The sequence below is a fragment of the Jaculus jaculus genome, chromosome 5, assembly GCF_020740685.1.
Source record: "Jaculus jaculus isolate mJacJac1 chromosome 5, mJacJac1.mat.Y.cur, whole genome shotgun sequence".
NCBI lineage: Eukaryota > Metazoa > Chordata > Mammalia > Rodentia > Dipodidae > Jaculus > Jaculus jaculus.
The window spans coordinates 56,498,313-56,525,328 of NC_059106.1; the positions used below are offsets into that span (position 1 = coordinate 56,498,313).

Genomic DNA, 27,016 nt, shown 5'->3' on the forward strand with positions numbered 1-27,016 from the left:
GAGATTGAGGCGGCTGCCCCTAGTCTCAAGAAAGGCTGACGCAGGAAGGGGGCTTCCCACAGAATGGTGTCCTTTCGGAAGTGAGTTTATCTTCCTCACCGCTTGCCAGAAAAGACAGCACATCTATCTATTTCTCACACCTGGCATGTGTAGAGTCGAAGTACGATCGGTCCTCAGTACCCCCAAACACACACACACCCCTGACTCACACACAGGTCACCAACTGACCCAACACCTTTAGAATACAAGGGCCAGATATTTGAGAGTCCTGCCCCGGTGAGATCAGTGAACTCGCCCGGCAGGGGTGTGCCATGGCTTCGGGAGGGAAGTATGCAAGTCAGAAGTCACATGACATGACCCTAGTCCCCAAGATGAGAGCAGCATGATTGAGATTGTGCAGACTGGGCAAAGGTGATCCAGAATCCAGGTCTCCAAAGCTCTGGGAGCTGTGCCTCTCTCCACCTACTCTGTCTGACATCTTTATTGACAGAACCAAGCACTTCCTCATTCTGGGTGTAATAAAGAAACACAAGGGTATTTCTTTTGCTTTCTGTGTTTCTTCCTCCACAAGCTTCTGTCAAAACACTGTCTAAAACGGTAAGCATAGATGACTTAAAAAAAAAAAAAAAAAACAGCAACTTGGGCTGGAGAAATGTCTTAGTGGTTAAGGTACTTGCCTGCAAAGCCAAAGGACCTAGGTTCAATTCTCCAGGACCCATGTAAAGCCAGATGCACAAAGTGGTGCATGCAGCATATGGAGGCCCTAGCACACCCATTCTCTCTCTCTCCCTATGTCTACCTCTATCTCTCTCAAATAAATGAATAAATAAAATAATTTTAAGAAAAACTTAAAAAAAAATCCACAAACGGGATGTGGTGGTGCATGCCTTTAATCCCAGCACCCAGCACTCTGGAGGCAGAAGTAGGAGGATCGCTGTGAGTTTGAGGCCACCCTGAGACTACATAGTGAATTCCAGGTCAGCCTGGGATACAGCAAGATTATACCTCAGAAAACAAAGCAAAAACAAAAACAAACAAACAAACAAACAAAAAACCCCAGCACAATTTAGGACTGAAGAAATGGCTCAGCAGTTAAGGCTCTACCTGTCTGCAAAACCTGACAACCAAACTTCAATTCTCAATTCTCCTCTCTCTCTTTCTCTCTCTGTTAGCAAACAAATAAACAAAAACCAGCAACTTGGGCCTGGAGAGATGGCTCTGTGGTAACAGGTGTTTGCTTGCAAAGCCCAGTGGCCAGGGGTTCAAATTTCCAGTACCCACTTAAAGCCAGATGCACAAAGTGGTATATGCATCGGAAGCTCATTTGTAGTCGCAGGAGGCCCTGGTACATCCATTCCCTCTCTCATTATCTCTCCTCTTTCTGTTTGCAAATAAATAAAATAAAATAATAAAAAACTAAAAACCAGCAACTCACTCATACAAGTAGTGGTCAGAATATGCAATGGCCTTTGATGCCCCAAACAGGACATCGTGACCTCTATTTGATCTTTTATTCACTTTTTTTTGGAGGCAAGCCCAACAGACTGACCTTTCTTATCTGCAAGAGAGAGAGAGACAGGAAGAGAGAGAGAGAGAGAATTGGCACACCAGGGCCTCCAGCCATTGCAATCGAACTCCAGATGTGTACGCCATCTTGTGCGCATCTGCCACCTTGCCCATGAGTCACCTTGTGCGTCTGGCTTACGTGGGATCTGGAGAGTTGAACATGGGTCCTTTGGCTTCACAGGCAAGTGCCTTAACCACTAAGCCATCTCTCCAGCCCTACTTTTTTTTTTTCAAGGTAAGGTCTCACTCTAACCCAGGTTGACCTGGAATTCACTCTGTCTCAGGTTGGCCTTGAACTCACAGGTATCCCCCTACCTCTGCCTCCTGAGTGCTGGGATTAAAGGTATGCGCCACCACATGTGACTTCATTTGCTTTTATGTGTGTGATGCATGCACATGTATGTGCACATGAGACGCCCCATGAGCTCATCTTTGGTGATGTCCTGCTCCATCACTTTTCAAGCTGTTCTTCTTTCCAGAGCTTGCCATCCTTTCATATGTTTGTGACCATGCCCAGCTATGTATGTGGGTCCTGGGGATCAACCGGTGTCTCTGACCTCCTTAGCACAGAAAGTGCTCTTTAACCATTAGCCTATCTCTAGCTCCTTAATTTGTCCTCATCCACACAGCCAAAGTGTCAGTCTGCAGGGGCACACGGGGAAGTTTCCAGTAGAGTAGACAGAACTGGACACTAGGGAACTTGGCTTTCTTGCACTGGACGCTACCTTGTTTCTCTGGGTAAGTCATTATCCAAGTAATGAGGCTCTTTTTCAGTGGTGTCCAGGGTTCTGCTGGACTTTGCCTCTCCATAAACTGCCTCTTGACTTACGAGAAGGCAGAGGATGACTGAAGACTAGACGCAGAGGTGCTGGGCGCGCACTCAGCCCTGCTAACCTGAGCAGGGCAGGCGCTGAAGGGGCAAACTCCGTTATCAACAATGCACCTTCAGATGGCCCTTTACTGCTTTCAGCTAAACTTTTATGATGCAAGCTGAGCATGCCCAGATGCATTCCTGCCTGCCCACTACTTTAACCTCTTTTTCCTCTCTCAAAACAAAATTTTAGTTCTTGCTCGCACACACAAGTAAATCAATTAACATTTTAAAAACATTTTATGGGGGCTGGAGAGATGGCTCAGCAGTTAAGGACACTTGCTTGCAAAGCCTGCTGGTTGGGGTTCAATTCACCGGTACCTACATAAGCCAGTTACACAAAGCAGAACATGCATTTGGAGTTCCTTTGCAGTGACAAGAGATCCTGGCATGCCTATAACCCCCCTCTCAAATAAGTAAATAAAAATATTTTAAAAGCATTTTAAGCGAGAATGGTGGTGCACGCCTTTAATCCCAGCATTTGGGGGACAGAGGTAGGAGGATTGCTCTGAGTTCAAGGCCACCCTGAGACTACATAGTTAATTCTAGGTCAGCCTGGGTCAGAGTGAGACCCTACTTCGAAACCCTGAAAAAAGAAAAAAAAATGTATTTAGAGTTGAAAAGATGGCATAGAGATTAAGGAACTTGCCTGCAAAACCTAAGGACCCACGTTCAATTTTCTAGATCCCATGTAAGCCAGACCCACAAGGTGACGCAAGTGTGGCACACACATCTGGAGTTCAGTAGCAGTGGCTGGAGGCCCTGGTGCACCAATTCTCTCTTGTGCTCATTGAAAAAATACCAAAAAAAAAAAAAAAAGAACCAACAACCAAACAAATAAAAAGGGAGTTTAGCAGTTAAAGCACTTGCCTATGAAGCCTCAGGCCATAGGTTTGATTCCCCAATACCCATGTAAACCAGATGAACAAGGTGGCTTATGTGTCTAGAGTTCTTTTGTCTTTTGTAGTGACTAAAGGCCCTAGTGAATCCATTCTATCTGCCTCTCCCTCCCCCTCTCAAATAAATAAATAAATTCCTTCTCTTTATCTCTTCCTCTTAAATAAATAAATGAAATATATATTTTTAATTAATTTATTTTTATTTATTTATTTTTATTTATTTATTTTGACAGTGACAGAGAGAGAAAGAGGCCGAGAAAGAATGGGCGCGCCAGGGCCTCCAGCCACTGCAAACGAACTCCAGACACGTGCGCCCCCTTGTGCATCTGGCTAACGTGGGTCCTGGGGAATTGAGCCTAGAACCAGGGTTCTTAGGCTTCACAGGCAAACACTTAACCACTGAGCCATCTCTCCAGCCCATAAATGAAATATTTGAAGGGCTGAAGAGATGGCTTAGCAGTTAAGATGTTTGCTTGCAAAGCCAAAGGACCTCGGTTTGGTTCTCCAGGACCCACATAAGCCAGATGCACAAGGTGGTGCATGTATCTGGAATTTGTTTGTAGTGGCTAGAGACCCTGGTGCTCCCATTCTCTCTCTCTCCCCTTCTTGCTCTCTCTCAAATAAGTAAATAATATTTTTTTAATTATTTATTTATTTATTTGAGAGCGAAAGAGACAGAGAGAAAGACAGATAGAGGGAGAGAGAGAGAGAATGGGCGCGCCAGGGCTTCCAGCCTCTGCAAACGAACTCCAGATGCGTGCGCCCCCCTTGTGCATCTGGCTAACGTGGGTCCTGGGAACCGAGCCTCGAACCGGGGTCCTTAGGCTTCACAGGCAAGTGCTTAACCGCTAAGCCATCTCTCCAGCCCATAAATAATATTTTTAAAGGAGGTCTGGAGAGATGGCTGAGCAGTTAAAGGTGCCTGCTTGCAAACCTACCATGCTAGGTTCAATTCCCCAGCCACCCAAGTAATGCAGTGGCAAGAGACTCTGGTGCACCCAAACACATACACACATGCAAAATAAACAACAAAAGAAAAATCTAAAAAAAAAAAAGAAGAAAAAGCAAAAACTAGAATGATTGGCATATACCTTTAATCCCAGCACTTGGGAGGCTGAGGCAGGAGGATCATGAGAGCGAATTCACGTTAGTGAATTTCAGGTCAGCCTAGGCTAAAGTAAGAAGAGAGAGAGAGACAGAGAAAGGAGAAAAACCAACCAACCAAACAAACAAAAACCAAACAAACTCGTATGATGCTTGGGGTAGTGGCTGCAGTTTGAGTGTAAAATATTGGTTTTTGATAAAGTCTCCTACTTAGTTCCCAGCAGGTGAAGCCCTGCTGGGGAAGCTCAGCCTCCCAGGGGTTCAGAGCCAGCTCATTCTTGCTGCTTTCCCTGTGCCCTGATGTATGAAGAGGTGAGGCAGCTGCCTGCTCAAGCCATGCTTCTCTCCCCCACAATGATCCCTTGGAAACTGGAAGCTTGAAATAAACCCTTTCGGGCTGGAGAGACTGCTCAGCAGTTAAAGGCACTTGCTTACAAAGACTGATGGGCCCCACTTTGATTCTCCAGTACCTACATAAAGCTAGATGCACAGAGTGGTGCATATATCTGGAGTTTGTTTGCAGTGACAGAAGGCCCTGGCACACCCATACTCACTCTCTTTCTCTCTCTCTGCTTTTTTATTTTTTTCGAGGTAGGGTCTCACTCTAGCCCAGGCTGACCTGGAATTCACTATGGAGTCTCAGGGTGGCCTCAAACTCACGGCAATCCTCCTATCTCCGCCTCCAGAGAACTGGGATTAAAGATGTGTACTACCACACCTGGCTCTTTCTGCCTTTCTTTGTCTCTCTCACTCATAAAAAAAAAAAAAAAAAATAGTAAGCTGGGTGTGGTGGCCTAGGTTCAATTCCCTAGCAAAAAGTGGCTTAAGGGCTGGACAGATGGCTTAGCTGTTGCTTAGCGCTTGCCTGTGAAGTCTAAGGACCCCAGTTTGAGGCTCAATTCCCCAGGGTCCTCATAAACCAGATGCACAAGGGGGTGCATGCATCTGGAGTTCATTTACAGTGGCTGGAGGCTCTGGCACACCCATTCCCTCTCTTTCTCTCTCTCTTTCTCTCTCTCTCTCTCTCTCTCTCTCTGCCTCTTCCTCTCTCTGTCACTCTCAAACAAATAGATAAAATAAACCATATCTCAAGGCGCAGCTGGAGCTGGGTTGGCCTCTGCTGAGGCTGGTGCTTGTGCCCACGGGACACCCTACTGGGTGCCCCTCCCCATGATCACCCTAGGCCTGATCAAGCCTGGAGAAAGTGCATTCTTATGCTGGGAAGGCCCTCAAGAGAAGGCACTGAGGGAGGAAGCTGAAACCCAATGCACCCTGGCCAGGAGACCTGTATTAGCAGGGGCAGTGGCTGGCTGCAGGCTCCGTGGCTGGGAGAACAGAGCAGACTTCCCAAGATGGTCCTTGATTTTTTTTTTTTTTTTTTTGATGTAGGGTCTTGCTCCCGCCCAGACTGACCTGGAATTCACTATGTAGTCTCAGGGTGGCCTTGAACTCATGGCAGTCCTCCTACCCTTGCCTCTCAAGTACTGGGGTTAAAGGAGAGCACCACCATGCCCAGCTTAGCCTTTTTTTTTTTAATGGGAGAGAGAGAGAGAATTGGTATGTGAGGACTTCCAGCCACGGCAGTGGAACTCCAGATGAGTGCACCCCCTTGTGCGCATGCGTGTCCTTGTGTGTTGCGTCACGTTGCGCGTCTGGCTTACATGGGACCTGGAGAGTCGAACATGAGTCCTTAGGCTTAGCAGGCAAACACCTTCACCGCTAAACCATCTCTCCAGCCCTGATTTTTAATTTTTTATTATTTATTTATTTGAGAGAGTGAGAAAGAGAATGAGCACACCAGGGCCACCAGCCACTGCAAACATACTCCAGATGCATGCGCCACCTTGTGCATCTAGCCTACGTGGGTCCTGGAGAGTCAAGCCAAGGTCCTTTGGCTTTGCTGGCAAACGCCTTAAGTACTAAGCCATCTCTCCAGCCCTGATTTATTTTATTTTATTTTATTTTTTGAGAAGGGGTTCACTCTAGCCCAGGCTGACCTAGCATTCACTATTTAGTCTTCCACCCTGGCTCTCCACCTGCCGGCCCTCCCCTGTACCTCCCTGAGCCTGCTTCACCATTCATCTTTAAAGAGGCCTAGGAAATCACTAGGCTCTTCCATGCTGGTCCAGTTCCATTCTAGCACTTGAGCCATTGCGTGAATCTTTTTTTTTTTTTTTTTTTTTTTACTTTTTTGTTTTTTTCGAAGTAGGGTCTCACTTTAACCCAGGCTGACCTGGAATACAATATTTCGTCTCAGGGTGAACTTGAACTCATGGTGATCCCCCTATCCGTGCCTCCCAAGTGCTGGGATTAAAGACGTGTACCACCACGCCTGGCACAACTTGAATCTTTTGAACATGTGCTCCAGGGTCTCGGGAGAGGGCTCAGCATTTAAAAGCACTTGCTCGCAAAGCCTGCTGGCCCAGGTTCAATTCCTCAGCACCCACGTAAAGTCAGATGTACAAAGTGGCGCATGCGCCTGGAGATCACTTGCAGCGGCAAGAGACCCTGGCACACGCATACTCTTTCCTTTGTCCCTCTTCCTTCTTGCAAATAAATTAAAAAAAATTAAAAAACAAAACAAAAATCCCATGTGCTCTAGGATCTTAAACTAAGCATGTCCAGGAATACTCTCCTTAACTGAGCATGCTCAGGAATGGGCCAGCCCCTATGTGAGTATGCATAGGCTCCCTAAATAACACCCCCACATTGTCTTTGTTGGAGGAGGAAATTGCTTTGGAAATAGCTCCCCCACCCCTGCTCTCTCTACCTCCCGTAAGGTAGGAAATCTTTCTCCACTCTTAAGTCTCAGGTATGCTGATTTTGGCTTTGCGCTCACCAAGACGCAAACCGTTGGCACATCCTGAGGTAGGAGGATTCCCTGAGCCCGGGTATTTCAGGTCAGCCTGGGCAACAATGTAGAGAGATCCTGTTTCTCAGGAGTAGGAGAAAGAAAAAATGAGCAATAAGGTTTGACTGTAAAAGGGGAGAGAAGTAAAGTCTTGAAGTGCACTTAATTAAATGATTTTGTTGTTGTTGTTTACTTTTATTTTTGGTGTTTCGAGGTAGGGTCTCGCTCTAGCCCAGGCTGACCTGGAATTCACTATGGAGTCTCCAGGTGGCCTCGAACTCACGGCAATCCTCCTGCCTCTGCCTCCCAAGTGCTGGGATTACACACACCCTGCCTTGTTGTTTATTTTTATTTACTTATTTGAGAATGACAGAGAAAGAGGCAGAAAGAGAGAGAAAGAATGGGTGCATCAGGGCCTCCAGCCACTGCAAACGAACTCCAGACGTATGTACCACCTTGTGCATCTGGTTTATGTGTGTCCTGGAGAATCAAGCCTTGAACCAGGATCCTTAAGCTTCACAGGCAAGCGTTTAACTGCTAAGCCATCTCTCCAGCCCCAAATAATTTTTTTTTTTAATCTTGTTTTAAAGCTGGACATGGTAACTCACATCTATAATCCCAGCACTTAGTAGGCTGTGGTAGGAGGATTTCTATGAGGTTGAGGCCAGCCTGGGCTACTGGGTCAGTTCTAGGTCAGCCTGGGGGAGAGTAACAGAGTAAGACCCAGCCTCAGAAACAGAACAAGAGCTGGAGAGATGGCTCAGTGGTTAAGGCACTTCCTACAAAGCCTAATGACTAGAGTTTGATTCCCCAGTAACCACGTAAGCCAGATATACAAAATGGCACATGCATCTGAAGTTTGTTTTCAGGGGTTAGAGGCCCTGGCACACATATTCTCTGTCTGTCTCTCTTCTCTCTGTATCTCTGCTTGCAAATAAATAATTAAAAAATATTTTTTAAAATAAGGGCTGAGGGCTGGAGAGATGGCTTAGCGGTTAAGCGCTTGCCTGTGAAGCCTAAGGACCCTGGTTCGAGGCTTGGTTCCCCAGGTCCCATGTTAGCCAGATGCACAAGGGGGCGCACACGTCTGGAGTTCGTTTGCAGAGGCTGGAAGCCCTGGTGCGCCCATTCTCTCTCTCTCTCTCTCTATCTGTCTTTCCCTCTGTGTCTGTCGCTCTCAAATAAATAAATAAATAAATAAATAAAGTAAAATAAGGACTGAGCCGGGTATGAAGGCACACACCTTTAATCCCAGCACTTGGGAGGCAGAGGTAAGAGATACCTTGAGTTCGAAGCCACCCTGAGACTACACAGTGAATTCCAGGTCAGCCTGAGCTAGAGCAAGGCTCTACCTCAGAAAACCAATAAATAAATAAATAAATAAATAAATAAATAAATAAATAAATAGGGCTGGAGGGCTGGAGAGATGGCTTAGCGGTTAAGACATTTGCCAGCAAAGCCAAAGGACCTCGGTTCAATGCCCTAGGATCCATGTAAACCAGATGCATAACGTGGCATGTGCGTCTAAGAGTTCGTTTGCAGTGGCTGGAAGCCCTGGTGTGCCCATTCTCTCTCTGACCCTTACTAAGCAAAAACCAAGAAGGCTTTGCCTGAGCCAGGCTGAGAGGTGAGAAGCCAAGAGGAGGCTTTGAACTCCACTAGACTGTACTAGAGAGCTAGGTGAGACCCTCCTCCCATGTCTGGAGCTTGGTGTGGCTGAGCACACTTGCAATCCCAACATTTGAGAGGTGGAGGAAGGAGGATCAGGAGGTCATGGCCACCCTTGGCTAATAGTGAGTTTGAGACTAGCTTGATGTACGTGAGACCATCATAAACAAACATAACAGAAAACAACCTCCCAAACAAAGAAACCCCAGCTGTGGCCCAATCAGCATGTGTCCCCTGGAATCTACTATCTACTTTAATTTTTTTAATTTACTTATGAGAGAGAGAAATGAATGGGCTTTCCAAAGCCCCTTGCTGATATAAGCAAACTCCAGACGCATGCACTACTTTATACACCTGGCTTTAGGTGGGTACTGGGGAACTGAACCTAGGCTGGCAGGGTTTGCAAGCAAGTGCCTTTAACTGCTGAACCATCTCTCCAGTCCCTAAAGCTATACATACACACACACACACACACACATATACATATACATATACATATACATATACATATACATATACATATACATATACATATACATATACATATACATATACATATATATATATGTATATACACACACACACATAGTTGTTGTTTGTTTCTTTTTTTGACATAGGGTCTCACTGTAGCCCAGGCTGATCTGGTCTCAGGCTGGCCTGGAACTCATGGTGATCCTCCTACTGCTTCCCAAGTGCTGGGATTAAAGGCATGCGCCACCACATCTAGTTTAGTTTTTTTCTTTTTGAAACAAGGCCTCATTCTAACCTAGGCAGATTTAGAAGTCACTCTGTACTTGAGGACCGCCTCAAACTCACAGGAATCCTCCAAGTGCTGGGATTATAGGTCATTATGCCTGGCTTGTGATATATATATATATATATGTTAAATTATTTTTATTTATTTATTTGAGAGAGTGAGAAAGGCGTACGAGGTGGGGGGGAATGGGCATGCCTGGTGGATACACCACCTTGTGAATCTGGCTTACATGAGTTTAAGTAGCTCACAATACTTAAAAAAATTCTTTTTGTTTATTTTTATTTATTTGAAAACGACAGACACAGAGAGAAAGAGGCAGACAGAGAAAATATGTGCGTGCCAGGGCCTCCAGCCACTGCAAATGAACTCCAGATGCGTGTGTCCCTTTGTACCTCTGGCTAATGTGGTTCCTGGGGAATTGGGCCTGGAACCAGGGTCCTCAGGCTTCACAGGCAAGTGCTTAACCACTAAGCCATCTCTCCAGCCCTCACAACACTTTTTAGAAAGCACATAATGACATTCAACTAAGGCGCCATCGAAACTTTGATAAAGCACAAGATAGTCACTGTAGTTCTTTTAAAAAGGCTCAGTCTGTTTTGAAAGATCAACAATGGACTTTTGCAAAGCAAAACGAAAAGTCCCTCCACTATCCCCAAATACATAAGAACCCACTTGCTGGCATTTGTACTTTAAATGTCTGGACTCTTATGGGACAAAATTTCAAGGGCAGTAACAGCTTGAACAAGGGCTTGAATCATCTGATTGAGCCCCACGTAAAATGTCCATCGTCCCACTTCTGCCGAGCCGCAATACATCCATGTGCTCACACCGGCTGTGGCGGCGCACACCTGTCATTTCAGCACTCGGGAGGCTGAGGCAGGCAAATCATGACTTTTGAGGCCAGCCTGGGCTACATAGTAATTTCAAGGCCAGCCTGAACTACATAGCAAGACTTTAGGGCTGGGTTAGGAGCTTGCCTAGCATGCTCAAGGCTCTGAGGTGCCCCTCGCTGCACATAGGGCAGGGGGCGGGTATGCCACTTAGATGTTTAGATGACCCCAGTGTTCTTCGCCTGTAAGAGATGGTGGTGCCCACCTCTAGCTCTCTCAGCACGCCCGGGATACTGCGGGGGAGGGGAGGGCAGTGGAGGGAAGGGCGATGCAAGGCCTCAATCCAGAGAGAAGATTTCCTTTAGGGAACTCAGCTGCTCTCATGTTCTTTTACCTCCCTTCCCCCACCGCCCTTCCAGGTGGGGTCTCACTTTAGTCCAGGCTGACCTATAATTCACTATGTAGTCTCAGAATGGCCTCAAACTCATGGTGATCCTATCTCTGCCTCCTGAGGGCTGGGATTAAAGGCACGCCCAACTGGTAATTTTTTTTTCAAGGTAGGGTCTCACTCTAGCTCAGGCTGACCTGGAATTCACTCTGTAGTCTCAGGGCGGCCTTGAACTCACGGCGATTCTCCTATCTCTGCCTCCCAGGTGCTGGGATTAAAGGCGTGCGCCATCACACCCGGCTGTAATTTTTTTTTTTTTAACTTTTCCAGAAAAATATGAAAATTTTATCAACCACTGTCTTTAAACTAAAAGCTAGATTACTATCAACAGCTCTTTTAAAAGCTTTACTGTGAGTTTTTTAAGGTTTCAACAGCTGTGATGTCTACGAATGATCCTCCCACAGGCGACAACTGAATACCCACACTGGGTGATCTGGAAGTTCAGCCTCCGCATCCGACTCATTTGGCACCTCGTTAGTAACATGGGGAAAAGTCAGTAAGAATCAATCACACTTGCAAAGCAGTCAAACATGCTGCGGGCCCCTGTCATTAGGGGGTCACCAAGGCTTTCTGTTCCAGAGAATGTTTCCATTACCCCATATTCCCCCGCCCCTTTTTTTTCTGGTAATCTTCCAGGACTGGCTCTGTTTGGGCTTCTTAAGCCTTCAGCCCCTTGATCACTGTCTCTGGTCTGTCTTCCTCCCGCTGAGTCAGAGGCTCTCGGATCAAGTCATCAATGCCCACAGTTCTGGGAGGGTTGAAGTCAATGTTATACACTTGGTCCCCCGCTGGATGAATCCAACTGCACAGTGAGGTGTTTCTTCTTCTTTTTTTTTCTTTTGGTTTTTCAAGGTAGGGTTTCGCTAACCTGGAATTCACTATGTAGTCTCAGGATGGCCTCAAATTCACGGTGATCCTCCTACCTCTGTCTCCTGAGGGCTGGGATTAAATGCATCTGGCTCGGTGAGGCGTTTCTTAATGACCTCCAAGGGCACATTCAGGCTTATATGACACTGTGTGCATCTGACAAGCTCTATCCAATGCTTCCGCCTGTGGAAGCGTCCTTGGGAAATTCCAACACCCAGCTACACTGGGTGAGATTTTTCAGTTCGAGAAGGGTCAGCCAGTCAGGACATCATCTGGGATGAGTTTGTGGCCCTGAACCCCTGGCTGGTAGTGCCCCCACTTCCTTTTCTTCTTTTTGGTTTAGCAAGGTAGGGTCTCACTCTAGACCAGGCTGACCTGGAATTCACCATGTAGTCTCAGGCTGGCCTTGAACTCACTGTGATCTTCCTACTTCTGCCTCCCATGTACTGGGATTAAAAGCGTGTGCCACCACACCTGGCTCCACCGCTTCCTTTTTAAAACAGGAATCTCACTATGTAGCCAGAAGTGGTATTGAACTTGTGACAATCCTCCTGCCTCAGCTTCCTGAATGTTGGGATTATAGGCCTGCATCACCAGGCTCTCTTCTCATCAGAAGCCCCAAGAGATAAGGCAGTCTCATTCATGGCTGGATATCCAGGACCAAGCACAGAGCATGGCATGTGTTTATGAGCTGGATGGAAGAGTGAATGGGCAGGGGACACCTGTCTTGTCATTATTGAATGAAGCCATGTTTAATAATTAGCCCTCCTTTTACTGATTTGTGGTCCCCAAAGATTCTATTAGAATTCCTCAACAATCCTTCCTGTCACCAACAGTTTCTCTTCCCTCTGTTTTTTTTTTTAATATTGAGAGGGATGGGGATCAGGGAGTAGAAAATGGGTGCACCAGGGCTTTCAGCCATTGCAAACAAACTCCAGATGGGTGTTCCCTCTGTGCGTCTGGCTTATGTGGGACCTGAAGATTTGAAAATGAGTTCTTAGGCTTTGCAGACAAGCACCTTAACTAAGCCATCTCTCCAGCCCTTGCCTCCAGTTTTAAGCTCCACTGATTGGTAAAACCCAGGCACCCTGGGATCTTCCAAAGCGAGGGGCTGTGTTCTTACAGGGCCTATGGATTTAGGAATGTCAGACTTGTTCTTTGTTCATTGCTCTAGCTCACGGCAGGGAATCTCCCCTCCCCCAGTCACTTTACTCATCCTTCAAGATGAAAAAAGGGGCTTCATGAACAAAGAGGCTCTGTTGAGAAGGTGCTGGAAACAACCTGGGACCTAGAGGATCTCGATGAGTATCTTTTTTTGATCCTGGAGCTGGGTTAGACCCGGGGCACTCCTTGCTCTTGGTAGCATCACATAGAGGGATGGACACACAGGCGGACACCGTGCTCTGAAGAGTCTCAGTGTCTAGTAAACCCAGGCTCCTTTGGGTCTCCCAGGGTCCTATGCCATCACAGTGGCTCACGGGGGTCATGAGAAGTCAGGAGGGCCTTATCCAACAAACTAGCCTGAGCTGATGGCTTGGCATTCTCTCTAAAAGAAGGCAGCCCATACCCTTCCTCAGCACATCATTACACTTGTTCCTGGGTGGGGGTGACCTGAAGGTGGGCCTCAGATGCCTCTAGAAGCAAAGAGGTCCTGATCATGAAGCAGGAACAAGAGCTTGCGGGTCACAGTCACACTGAGATTCTTCAACAGGAAGACGACCTTGGAGTCCACACTGTGAGAGACCTGAGCATTGACAACGTTGCAGGCCGTGACCCCACTGACCAGGATACCCTGAGCTCCCCGAAGAACACATCCTCCTCCCCCTTCCTCTTTTTCTCAGACGTCCTCTGAGTCTGTCATCACTGTTCCCCTTTGGCTTTTGGGGCCTCTAGAGGAAGGCACCAAGCCACTTTCCCAGGAGGGTTTCTGATGTTTACAGAGCCTGGCCCAAGCCCTCAGCCTCAGGCTCCCCCAGCCACTCCCACAGAGCACCCTCCGCAGACCGCACAGGTTGGCATGGCCAGGCTGCCCTCCAGAAACAAACCCCAGCACTACTCAGCTGGGAGTGGCCAGAGCTACCTTCTCCTCCAGGAAGCACACAGATCTCTGACTTGGGTGGTTTCCAGCTGAGAAAGAGGCACTGCTACGCTCAGCAGCTCGGGCCTCTAGTATCCAGACCTGTGGTCGTTCTGATGTCGGCCTCTGTCTCTGTGATTGAGGACCTCAGGCCTTCCTCCTTCCCCTCAGACCCGAGGCCCTGGACGTATTTCTTCCAGGTACCCAGGCAGTGACGGGCAGAGGAGCGGATCTCAGCGCTCCTCAGGGCGTAGATGACAGGGTTGACCATGGAGTTGAGGAGGCACAGCATGGAGCAGAAGGCGAAGACTTTCTTGACCTGGTCACTCAGCGTGCTGACCAGGCTGTGGCCCATGAGCACTAGTGCAGGAAACCAGCATACGAACAGCACGGCCAGCACCAGCCCCAGGGTCTTGGCCAACCTCACGTCCAGCCTCATCCTGCTCATCCCTGGCACCTGCCTGTTATGGTGCTCCGCCAAGTTAGCTGCATGCTGATGGGCTTTCCAGAGGACGTGCCCATAGGTGTAGATGATGCCAGAGAAGAGGGTGGCAATGAAAATGAGCCAGCCCAGCAGGTAGTCGTTGGGGATCAGTGGGAAAAGCTCAGAGCAGGGACTGGGACAACAAGTCCATCCCATGAGAGGCAGGTAGGAGACCAATGCCGAGAGAGCCCACATGATGCCCAGTGCCATCAGCGCCCTCCCACGGGTGAGGAGGGCTTTGTACATAGGTGGGTAGCACAGACAGAGGTAGCGGTCAACAGCGGTCAGCAGCAGGCTCCCCACAGACGCTGTGAAGGTCATGGTCACGCTGCCAATCTTCAGCAGGAAGACAGCCTTGGAATCCACACCATGGAAGACATGAAAATTGACAAAATTACAGGCAAAGATCACACTGGCCAAGAAGTCCGCTCCAGCTAAGCTGCCAATGAACAGATAGGAAGGCTTCCTGCGGAGCCGGTGGGAGGACAAGATGAGACAGAGGACGGCCGCGTTCTCCACGGCGCTCAGCAGCCCCAGCAGGGTGCACAGCACCGCGACGGCTATCTGCTGCGCACGGCTCAGGACCATGTAGTCCTTCATGGGGTTGAAATCCACGTCACCCTCAGAGCTGTTGGCTGCCTCCATCGCCTGGCATCCCTCCATGGGGTAGTAACCCGTGGCTTCCACTGGGCTGGCCCAGAAAGCTGCGCTGCATGTAAGAAAAAAAAGAGTGTTTCAATTGGCTCAGTGGTGACCTCACGAATCCAACTTTTACCTGTGTGGATGGTCATGTGTTAAAAAGTCCATTTAGGAAAACCGGCGTGGTGACGCACGTCTTCAATCCCTGCACTTGGAAGGCAGAGGTAGGAGGATTGCTGTGATTTTGAAGCCACTCTGAGACTACATAGTAAATTCCAGGTCAGCCTGGGCTAGCACGAGACCCTACCTCGAAAAAAAAAAGAAAAGTCAATTTAGGGCTGGAGAGATGGCTCAGCTGTTAAGGCGCTTGCCTGCAGAGCCTAGCATACTGGGTATGATTTCCCAGTAGCCACATAAAACCAGGTGCACAAAGTAAGTGGTGATGTTATCTGGAGTTCGTTTGCAGCAGCTGGAAGCCCTAGTACACCCATATTCTCTCTCTTCTTTTAATTTAATTTATTTGAGAGTGAGAGAGAAAGAGGCAGAGAGAGAGAGAGAGAGAGAGAGAGAGAGAGAGAGAGAGAGAGAGAGAGAGAATGGGCACAACAGGGCCTCCAGCCACTGCAAACGAACCCCAGATGCATGCACCACCTTATGCGTGTCCTGGGCAATAAAATCTGGGTCTTTAGGCTTCACAGGCAAATACCTTAACCAGTACAGCTTCTCTCTAGCCCCTCTTCTCTTTCTCTCTCCTCTCTATCTGCAAATAAATATATTTTATTTTCTCAAGGTAAGGTTTCACTCTAGCCTAGGTTGACCTTGAATCCACTAAGTAGTCTCAGGGTGGCTTCAAACTCACTGTTATCCTCCTATCTCTGCCTCCTGGTGCTGGGATTAAAGGCATGTGCCACCATTCCCAGCTTAAATAAAAATACTTTTAAACCAGGCAAGGTGGCACACATCTTTAATCCCAACACTCAGGAGGAAGATGTAGGTGGATTGCCGTGAGTTCAAGGCCACCCTGAGACTATATAGTGAATTCCAGGTCAGACCCTACCTTGAACACCCCGTCCCCCAAAAAAGTATGTGTGTGTCTATCTACCTCACTGGAGATGTTGTAGTTACCTTCATGTTGCTGGGACAACCCACCCGACAAAAAGCAGCTGATGAGAGGAAAGAGTGCGTTTTGGTTTATAGTTTCCAAAGGAAGGGTCTTCATGTCAGGAAAACATAATTGAGCAGAGGCTGGACGTTGCTCCTTGCCGCAGGAGCTGGCCAAAACCAGCAAGGGAGTGAGCTCAACTCCAGCACGAGAGAAGCTGGACTGCAACACCCCAAAGCCCATTCCCAGAAACACATCTCTTCCAGCAAGTCTCCATCTCCCAAAACTGCAGCCAGCTGGGGACCAAGTTTCCCAAAATCATGAGGCTGTGGGGAACATTTCACATTCAGAACACCACAGGGACATAGCTCAGTTGACAGTGTGCTCACCTAACATGCACGAGGCCCCAGGGTCAAACCAGAAACCCATAAGCCAGGGGGATGGTGCACACCTGTAATCCCAGCACTCAGGAGGGAGAGACAGAAGGCTCAAAAATTCAAGGTTGTCTCAGGACATAAAAAAAGTGATCTTATATTAAACCGTATGTAGCCTCCTGTGAATTTTGCCTTATTAAACATTTGTGCCTTACTTTATTAAATTGTTTTATTGGAATCCAATTCTGTATTTTGAAAAGTAGCATTTTATTTCTAAGCAAGCATTTACTTTTTAAGAAAAGTCTAAAATCTTTACAATGCCTGTAATTGTTATATCATTGTTTATCTGTTGAATTTATATGATATACAAATCCATAAATTAAAAAAAAAATTCAAGGTTGTCCATCATCCTTGGCTATATAGTGAATTTGAAGCCAGCCTGGGGTACACGAGACTCTGTCTCAAAACAACAGTAACAGAGACTGGAATGATGATTTAGCAGTTAAGGTACTTGTCAGCAAAGCCAAAGGATCCAGGTTCAACTCCCTGGTACTCACATAAAGCCAGATGCACAAGGTGGCACATGCGTCTGGTGTTTGTTTGCAGTGGTTAGAGGCCCTGGCACGCCCAATTCTTTCTTTCTTCCTCTCTCTCTCCCTCCCTTTTCTGTCTATCTCTTTCTGCTTGTGAATAAATCAGTATAAAAAGCAACAACAAATGTTTGGGCTGGGGAGATGGCCCAGTAGATAAGGCTCTTGCTGCTCAAGCCAAGGTACCCAAATCGCAGCATGCTGACAGCGAGATGGGAGGCACAGCAGAAATTCCCACAAACTCATGACTACAGCAGAAAAGAACAATAGCAGAGAGAGATTCACTGAGGAAAACCCTGCCTCAGATAGGTGGAACAGTCTTTTTTGTTTTGTTTTGCTTTTTGGAGGTATGGTCTTGCTCTAGGTCACACGGTCTGCAATTCACGACTATTCTCAGGGTGGCTTCAAACTCACAGAGATCCTTCTCCTCAGCCTCCTACCTTATCTCGTTCAAACCACTGCAACATGTAAACGTTGTATGAGAATATTAAACACCATTGGAAAACAAACTAAAAAGTCTCTAGGAAGGCAAGTTTTCTAACTTGGTCACACAAGAGTGTCTATACGAATAATAAGCCCATGGAACTGGAGCTCACAAGACAAAATTTCCAAATACCTCAGGAAACAGGAACAAGAGTTAGCTGAAGTGAGGGCTGGAGAGATGGCTTAGAGGTTAAGGCGCTTTCCTGCAAAGCCAAAGGACCCAGGTTCAATTCCCCAGTACTCATGTAAACTCACAAAGTGGCACATGCATCTGGAGTTTGTTTCCAGCTGCTGAAGGCCATGGCATAACTATTTTCTCCCCCATTCTCTCTCTCTCTCTCTACCTACCTACCTGTTTCTCTCTCTCAAATAAGTAAACATAAAAATACTTTTTAAAAAAAAGAGCAGAAGTGACAAAGAGGGTCACATTGCATGGGATTTTATATAATCCTTGAGTACACCTTATAAAAGAAGTTAAACATAATTAAGCAATAAAGAGTGACACAGACCTGTAATTCTAGCTACTCAGGAGGCTGAGGCAGGAGGATCATAAGTTTGAGGATTGCCTGGACTCCAGTGAGAATTCTAGGCAAGCATGGGTATTTTTTTTTTTTTTTTTGAGTTCTTTTTCTGTTTGTTTGTTTGTGGGAGAGAGAGAGAATTGGCACCAGGGCCTCCAGCCGCTGCAATTGAACTCCAGATGCATGCACCATCTTGTGTACACGTGCAGCCTTGCACACTTGCCTCAGCTTGTGAATATGGGTTGAATATGGGTCCTTAGGCTTCACAGGCAAGCACCTTTACTGCTAAGCTATTTCTTAGCCCAGGATTTTTTTTTTTTTTTCAAGGCAGGGTTTCACTCTAGCCCAGGCTGACCTGGAATTCACTATGTCGTCTCAGGGTGGCCTCGAACTCATGGCAATCCCCCTACTTCTGCCTCCCGAGTGTTGGGATTAAAGGCGTGCGCCACCACACATGGCCAGCCCAAGTATTTTTTATTTTAATTCTTTTGGTTTTCCAAAGTAGGGTCTCACTCTAGCTCAGGCTGACCTGGAATTCACTACATAGTCTCAGGGTGGCCTCGAACTCACGGTGATCCTCTTACCTCTGCCTCCTGAGTGCTGGGAATAAAGGTGAGAGCCACCACACCTGGCCACAGCCCAGGTAATTTTAATGAAGGTTAAACTTTCTGTTTAAGTCTCCAGCAGTCAAGAGACGTCACTAGGGGCTCTGAATTTCAGCCTGAAGGTGTGGACAGAGCAGTCTGAGCTCTGGCAGTGTGTGTTCACTGGTGGAAGCGTGAGCTGCTGCAGCTGCCTCTGCTGGGATCTATGTGAGTGAGCAGCTTCCTCCAGCACCGATGGAACTGCCCCGGATTTAAAAGCTGAAATAATCCCGTTTCTCCCATAAACTGTCTGGTTGGATGTTTGTTCCAGCAACTTGGAGCTGACTACAACAGTGACCTAGTGAGATCTTGGCTCAGAAAGGAATGAATGGGACTGGAGAGATGGCTCAGCAGTGTAAGCACTTGCCTGCAAAGCCTGCCCGACAAGGTTCAATTTCTCAGTGCTCATGAAAAGCCAGATGCACAAAGTGGTACATAATCTGGAGTTTGTCTGCAGCAGCAAGAGGCCCTGGTGTGCCCATAATCTCTCTCACTTGCTCAAATAAATAAAAATATTTAAAAAAATGGACTGGAGGCCAGGTGCATCTTTAATCCCAGCACTTGGGAGGCAGAGGTAGGAGGATCACCGTGAGTTCGAGCCACTCTGAGACTACTTAGTGAATTCCAGGTCAGCCTAAGCTAGAATGAGACCCTACCTCAAAAAAAGAAATGGCTAGAGAGATGGCTCAGTCATTAAGGTGCTTGCCTGCAAAGCCTAACAACCTGGGTTCAATTCCCCAGTGCCCACATAAAACCACATGCACAAAATGGCTCATGTGTCTGGAGTTCATTTATAGCAATTAGAGGCCCTGGAGTGCCCATTCTCTGTCTCTTTTCTATCTCTTTCTGCTTGCAAATAAATAAATAAAAATAAAATAAATATTTTTTTTCTAGAATGCTTCAAGAATTTGCGTGTCATCCTTGCATAGGGGACATGCTAATCTTCTGTGTATCATTCCAATTTTAGTTTATGTGCTGCCAAAGCAGGCACAAAATAGATATTTTAAAAAATGAATGAATAAGAGCTGGAGAGATGTTCAACGGTTAAGGTGCTTGCCTGCAAAGCGTAAGGAACCAGGTTCAGTTCCCCAGTTCCCATATAAAGCCAGATGCATAAAGTGGTGCATGCACTAGGTGTTTTGTTTGCAGCAGCTGGAGGCCCTGGCACACCCATTCTCTCTGTTTGTCTGTGTTCTCTTAATCTCTCTCTGTTTGCAAATAAATAAATAAATAAATAAATAAATAAATAAGTAAATAAAAAAAATAAATAAAATATACTAAAAATGAATGAAGAAATGAATAAAATGACAATTAAGGGCTAGGACATCATGATGCATGCCTGTAATCCCAGCATTTGGAAAGCTGAGGCAGGAAAGGCACCACGAGTTTGAGGCCAGCTTCAGCTACGTGGCAAGTTCCAGGCCAGGCAGAATTACTACATAGTGAACCCTGTCTGAAATGAACAAACAAAACCAAAAGCCAACTGTTTCTAATAAGAGACCTTTACTGGAGGAACATCATTTCTGATTTGTTGTCATTGTTGTTGTTTTGCTTTTCCAGGTAGGGTCTCTCTCTAGTCCAGGCTGACCTGAAATTCACTATTCAGTCTCAGGGTGGCCTTGAACTCATGGCGACCCTCCTATTTCTGCCTTCTGAGTGCTGAGATTAAAGCCGTGCACCACCGCGCCTGGCTCATTTCTGCTTTTGAGCAGAAAGAAATTCAACCTAGAAGGAAGAAAAGGAAGGCAGGAAGGAACTGTGAGCAGATAAAACTTGTGAGTTATGTTTTTTTAAAAAAATTTTTCATATTTACTTATTCCTACATTGTTGGGGAATTAAATCCAGGGCCTTGTACATGGACAAGCACTGTACCACTGAGTATTTCCATCCCTCTTTCTTTTTTAATGTGGTCAACTTTGTGGGGCAGCATAGCCCCTTGCCCTCTGCAATGCCAGGCTGCTTGTAGTTGTCTAAAACTTACTCCTCAGCCGCTGCCCTCCTGCCCTCCAGGCAGCCCCAGCTCTGCCTTCTGGCCTCTAGGCCTGTGCTTCAGGTTCTCCAGGCTCACCTCCTTCTTCATTTTCCTTGTGTGTTCATCCATCCAGGGGTGCCTTCCATGCCCACAGCCCCCTGAGAGCCTCCCAGACTTACGCTACACAAAGGGTAACCAGTTATACAGCAATCTTTCCCTCAGCTGCATCAATAGCCAAGAATATTGTTTGTAGCCATAATCTAATTTTTTTTTTTACTTTGTATTTTTAAATTTGTTTATTGGAGAGAGAGAGAGGAAGAGGAGAATGGGCCTTCAGCCACTGCAAACAAATTCCACCTTGTGCGTCTGGCTTATGTGGGTACTGGAGAATTGAACCTGGGTCCTTAGGCTTCTCAGGCAAGTGCCTTAACTGCTAAACCATCTCTCCAGCTCCATAATCTGATTTTTTATTCATGTGATTCTATGATACAAGAATTCGCTTGGGAGCTGGGGGAGATGGTTCAGTGGATAAAGTGCTTTCTGCACAAGCGTGAAGATCAACACACACACTCCACATACGGCGACACATGCAAAACAAGAGAGAGAATTCTGCCAGAATCTTAGTTAGAGTTGCCATGCCTGCAATCCCAGCCTTCAGGAGGCTGAGGCTAGAGCACTGCTGTGAGTTTGAGGCCAGCCTAGGCTACATAGTGAGCCTAAGGCCAGCCAGCAAAGATGTGGTCAGTGGCGGAGCACTTGCCTGGCATGATTTAGGCCTAGGCTCTAGTCCTGGGCCCATTGGAGAGACATTTCATAAAGGAGCCCAACACACTGTGGGGGCTTGTTTGAAATCTCAGAAGACTGAAGGCAACTGAAGGCGGATTGGTGAGTTTGAGGCCAGCCTGGACTATGTAGCTAGTTTCAGTTCAGCCAGAGACATATAGGAAGACCCTGTCTTACAAACAAACAAAACATAAACAAGGGCTCAGTGAGTGGCAATTCTCCCCCTCTCCCAAGGCAGGGTCTCACTCTAGCTCGGACTACCTGGAACTCACTCTGTAGGCCCAGATTGGCCTCAAACTCCCTGCGATCCTCCTGCTCTCAGCCTAGGATTAAAAGTGTGCACCACCATAGCTGTCTGAGTGGCAATTCTTTTTTTTTTTTTTTTCAAGGTAGGGTCTCACTCTAGCCCAGGCTGGCCTGGAATTCACTCTGTATCCTCAGGGTGGCCTCGAACTCATGACGATCCTCCTACCTCTGCCTCCAGAGTGCTGGGATTGCCCAGCTGAGTGGCAATTCTTATTCAGCACTTTTTCGAGTCTTAAGAGAGTAGAAGCACTGCAGAGATAGCTCAGCAGTTAAAAGGCATTTGCTTGTAAGGCCTGTCAACCTGGGTTTGATTCCCCACTACCCATGTAAACCCAGAGGCACAAAGTGGCACATGAATCTGGACTTCATTTGCAAGAGGCCCTGACATACTCATTCTCTCTCTCTCTCTCTTTCTCTCTCTCTCTCTGCCTCTTTCTCACTCTGTCTGTTGCTCTCAAATAAGTAAATAAAAATAAACAAAAATAAATTTTAAAAATTAACAGGGCATCCCAGATTTGTTCACGGAGCCCGCAGTCTGTGAGGAGCAGATAGATAGAAAACCTCTCGCCCAGTTCTGTAACTTTACCTTTGAGCTGGTACCAAGGGTGGTTTATACCCTGGCTAGAGTCACCCAATAAGTTATTGACAGAGGCTGCGCGTCGTGGTGCACTCCTTTAATCCCAGCACTCGGGAGGCAGAGGTAGGAGATCGTCCTGAGTTCGATGCCACCCTGAGACCCCTACCTCAAAAAAAAAAACAACAAAAACTAGTGACAGAGTCAGATCTGGAGTCCCATTTCGGAGTCACAAGCCAAAACCCTTGTTGGGCAGGCAAGGAGGGCTCCACCCAGGAAAGCTAGAAGGGGTCGGTCCCCTGGGGCAGTGGTCACAGCTGAGCTGAGAATCCAGCGAGGGCCCAGTTCACCGAGAGCCATGGAGCACAGAGAAGCGCCTCTCATGTCCCCACACTGGCACTTCTGGAAGCCAGAGGGGAGTGAGATAAGATGCCCCTGTACCCCATCCGTTCCCAGCAAGGTCTCTCTGCTGCTGTTTCCCTTGGGAAACTGCCCCCCACCAACACACACACATAGTCGGGGAATGCTTACCCCTGCAGTCAGCCTAGAAGTGGGGGCCCCGGGTGGCCGCGGCTGGTACTTTTGTCTCGCTCGCGCCAGTGTGGTCACTGATGTGTGCTTACTGTCCAAAGCCAGGACAGGAAATGCAGGCATTGATGGGGTCCTAACAAGACAACATCCGATAACAACAGGATGCGCAGAGCAACAGGAAGCCCGCTCCCGGCCCGGGCTGCGTGCAGATAGGAATGCCCCGCGGAGGCCTGTTTCCTGGGCCAGGGCAGGTCTGAACGCCCCGTGCAAGACTCGGTTGGTTATCACAGGAGGGGTTGTTCTTATCACACCTCTGCCACCCCTCAAGAAGGGACAACAAAACTAAATGTGTGTGCCCCAAGGCTCTTGTTGTTGCAACGAATGCAGATGCTTGTGCCACTTTTGGCATCAGGGTTTTATATTGGTGGCTGGGGAATTGAACCTAGGCCAGCAGGCTTTGCAAGCAAGCATCTTTAACAACTGAACCATCTCCCTAGCCCCCTTTTCACTTTTGGTTATTCATTTTAGGATGTGAAAAATACAATTAGGCAGGTGTGAGGGCACATGTCTTTAATCAGAGGTAGGATTGGCATAAGTTCAAGGCCATCCTGAGACTACAGAGTGAATTCCAAGTCAGCCTGGGCTAGAGCAAGACCCTACCTTGAAAAACCAAAATTTATTTGCACATGTGTTTGTGTGCACATGAATATGTGTGTGGGTGGTGGTGGGGTGCACCAGGGTGTCTAGCCACTGTAAACCAATATCAGATGCCTCTGCCATTTTGTGTGTCTGATTTACATGTGTGTCTTGGGAATTGAATCCTGGGCAGGCAGGCTTTGCAAGCAAGTACTTTTAACAACTGAGTCATCTTCCCAGCTCCTACTTTTCCTTCTTTCTTTCTTCTTTCTTTCTTTCTTTCCTTCTTTCTTCCTTTCTTTCTTTCTTTCTTTCTTTCTTTCTTTCTTTCTCTCTCTCTTTCCCTCTCTCTCTTTCTTTTTTCTTTCTCTCTTTCTTTCTTTTTGTTGTTGTTTGTTTGTTTTTTCTTCCTTTGAGGTAGGGTTTTGCTGTAGCCCAGGCTGATCTGGAACTCACTCTGTAGTCTCAGGGTGACCTTGAACTCACTTGATCCTCCTACCTCTGCTGGGAATAAAGGTGTGTGCCACCATGCCCAGCTAGTTTTCTTTTTCTTTCTTTTCAAGGTAGGGTCTTTCTCTAGCTCAAGTTGATGTGAAATTCACTATGTAGTCTCAGGCTGGTCTCAAACTCATGGCAATCCTCCTGCCTCTGCTTCCTGAGTGCTGGGATTAAAGGCATGCAACATCACACCTCACGTAGTAGTCTTTTTTCTTTCTGAGTAAGAGTCACAGGTAGCTCAAGCTGGCCTTGAACTCCTGATCTGCCTGCCTCAGCCTTGTGAATGCTGGCATTATAAGCATGACTCATTCTGATCACTGTTGCAGATATGCATACAGAAATATGTGATCTGCTGTTATGCAAATGATAGGTCAAAAGAGAATGAGCCGGCTCATGCTTCCCTGCCTCAGGGAAATGTGGAAGCCCAGGACCTCCGACCCTTGTTCCTGAGAAGGGTCCTGAGAAGAGGTGGTGTCTAGGCTACAGCTGGGACCATGGCTCAGGCCCCTGTCTGGGAAGGAACCTGACCTGGAGGCCTGGGAAACCCTCAGGAAGAGGTGTGAAAGGGACTTTTTGGACTCTTTGAAGTGAAAGTGTGAAGTGAAAGAGGGTCACAGTGGCAGCTGGCACCCCTGGCGCACTAGGTAAAGTCATCTCTGGAGCTGGAGGTGACAAGGGGGACCCTGTGCCTGCGGCTATTGCACCCACAGTGGGAAGCTGAGATCTGATGCCAGCAGGGCATCTTGGGGTGGGGTGGGGTGCTGGGGATGGAACCCAAGGTTTTCTCACATACTAAGCACATGTTATATTACTGAGCCACACCCCTGGCATCAAAGTCATAAAAAAATAGAATAAAGAACAAGGGGCTGGAGATTCCCCAGAACCCACTTAAGCCAGATGCACAAGGTGTCGCATGCGTCTGGGGTTCATTTGTAGTGGCTGGAGGTTCTGGTGCGCCTGTTCTCTGTGTGTGTGTGTGTCTCTCTCTCTCTCTCTGCCTCTTTCTCTCTCTGTCTGTTGCTCTCAAATAAATAAATAAATAAAAATAAATTTTAAAAAAAGAGAACAAAAAGGAAAGAGTGAAAAGAAGCCAGTTGGTAGAGAGAAACACTTTCTTTCTTTGGGAAAAAGGTTTATTAGAGGAGGGTTAGCATGCCATGAAAGAGTATGGTGGGCTCATCGAAGCCAGGGTGGAGATTTAGCTTCAAGGGGACAAAGGACACTGGAGAGATAGCTTCATAGTTAAAAGCACTTGCTTGCCAAGCTTGCCAGCTCAAGTTCGATTCCCCAGTACTCACATAAATACAGATGCACAAAGTGGCTCCTGCATCTGGAGTTTGTTTGCAGTGGAAAGAGTCTCTGGAGCCATATGTTCTCTCCCCCCACCCCCCTTTTAAAGAAATAAATTTAAAAGATAAAATGAGGGCTGGAGGGATGGTTTAGTGGTTAAGGTGTTAGCCTGCAAAGCTAAAGGACTCAGGTTTGATTCCCCAGGACCCACATAAGGCAGATGCACAAGGTGGAGCATGCTTCTGGAATTTGTTGCTAAAGGCTCTGGTGTGCCCATTCTCTTTCTCTCTCTCTCTCTCTCTCTCTCTCTCTCTCTCTCTCTATATATATATATATATATATATATATATATATATATGCCTGTTTCTCTCTGTGTCTTTATCTCGATCAAATATAAATTAAAATATTAAAATAAATAAAATAAAATAAAGGGCTGAGGAGGTGGCTTAAAGGTTAAAGGTGCTTGCTTGCAAAGCCTGAGTGCCCAGATTCAATTCCCCAGCACCCATGTAAAGCCAAATGCACAAAGTGGTGCAAGTGTTTGGAGTTTGTTTGCAGTGGCTAGAGGCCCTGGGGCGCCTATATTCACTCTCTCTCTCTGTGTCTGCCTTTTTCTATCTCTCTCTCAAATAATAAAAAAAGAAACTCTGTTGGGCGTGGTGGCGCACGCCTTTAATCCCAGCACTCGGGAGGCAGAGGTAGGAGGATCACTGTGAGCTTGAAACCTCCCAAGACTACATAGTGAATCCCAGGTCAGCCGAGCTAGAGTGAGAGTCTACCTCAAAAATAAATAAATAAATAAATTAGGTGGTTTAAGGTTTCCCTGGCAATGAGCCTGTTCTGATGCAGCAGGGTGGAAGCTGGGGTGAGGCAGGAAGCACATTGATAATATAGTTTTTTTTTCTTTCTTTGAGGTAAGGTCTCACTGTAGCCCAGGTTGATCTGGAATTCATTCTGGAGTCTCAGGGTGGCCTTAAACTCACAACAATCCTGGGATTAAAGGAGTGTGCCACCATGCCCAACTCTTTTTTTTTTTTTTTTTAATAAGCATGGGAGGGCTAGAGAGATGGTTTAGCAGTCAAGGCACTTGCCTGCAAAGCCTAAGAATGCATGTTCTAATTTCCAGATCCCATATATCCACATGCACACTGACACAAGCATGTAATGTTGCACATGTACACAAGACTGTACACGCATCTAGAGTTTGTTTACAACGGCTGAAAGGCCCTAGTGTGCCCATTCTCTCTCTTGCTCTCTGTGCCTCTCTCTCTGTGTCTCTCTCTCAAAAACAAAATAAATAATAAAATAAAAACATAGGATTCTTTTAAATATTTATTTATCTGAGAGAGACAAAGAGGCAGAGAGAGAGAAAGGGTATGCCAGTGTCTGTAGCTACTGTAAACAAACTCCATATGCATGTGCCGCCTTGTGCATCTGGCTTATGTGGGTCCTTTGGCTTTGCAGGCAAGTCATCTCTCCATCCCAGTACAGTCCTTTTAAAAAAATTATTATAATTATTATTAGAGAGAGAGAAAGAGAGAGAGGAAGTGAAAGAGAGCAGGAGAGAGAGAAAGAGAATTGGTGCACCAGGGCCTCCAACCACTGCAATTGAACTCCAGATATATGTGCCATCTGTGGGCATGGGTGACCT

At 46.9% G+C, this 27,016-nt stretch overlaps 1 protein-coding gene and 1 pseudogene across 1 annotated transcript; both read right to left on the reverse strand.

The window, feature by feature from the left end:
• Window positions 1–12,844: 12,844 nt before the first annotated feature.
• Cnr2 (cannabinoid receptor 2) lies at window positions 12,845–23,035 on the reverse strand. The gene is made up of 2 exons (XM_004657324.2): window positions 22,942–23,035; window positions 12,845–15,131 (listed from the first exon to the last, which is right to left on the reverse strand). Exon 2 carries the CDS (start codon window positions 15,083–15,085, stop codon window positions 14,012–14,014), a length of 1,074 nt encoding a protein of 357 aa, XP_004657381.1. The 5' UTR covers window positions 15,086–15,131; window positions 22,942–23,035; the 3' UTR covers window positions 12,845–14,011.
• On the reverse strand, window positions 19,653–19,766 carry LOC123461161 (annotated as a pseudogene).
• Window positions 23,036–27,016: the final 3,981 nt, after the last annotated feature.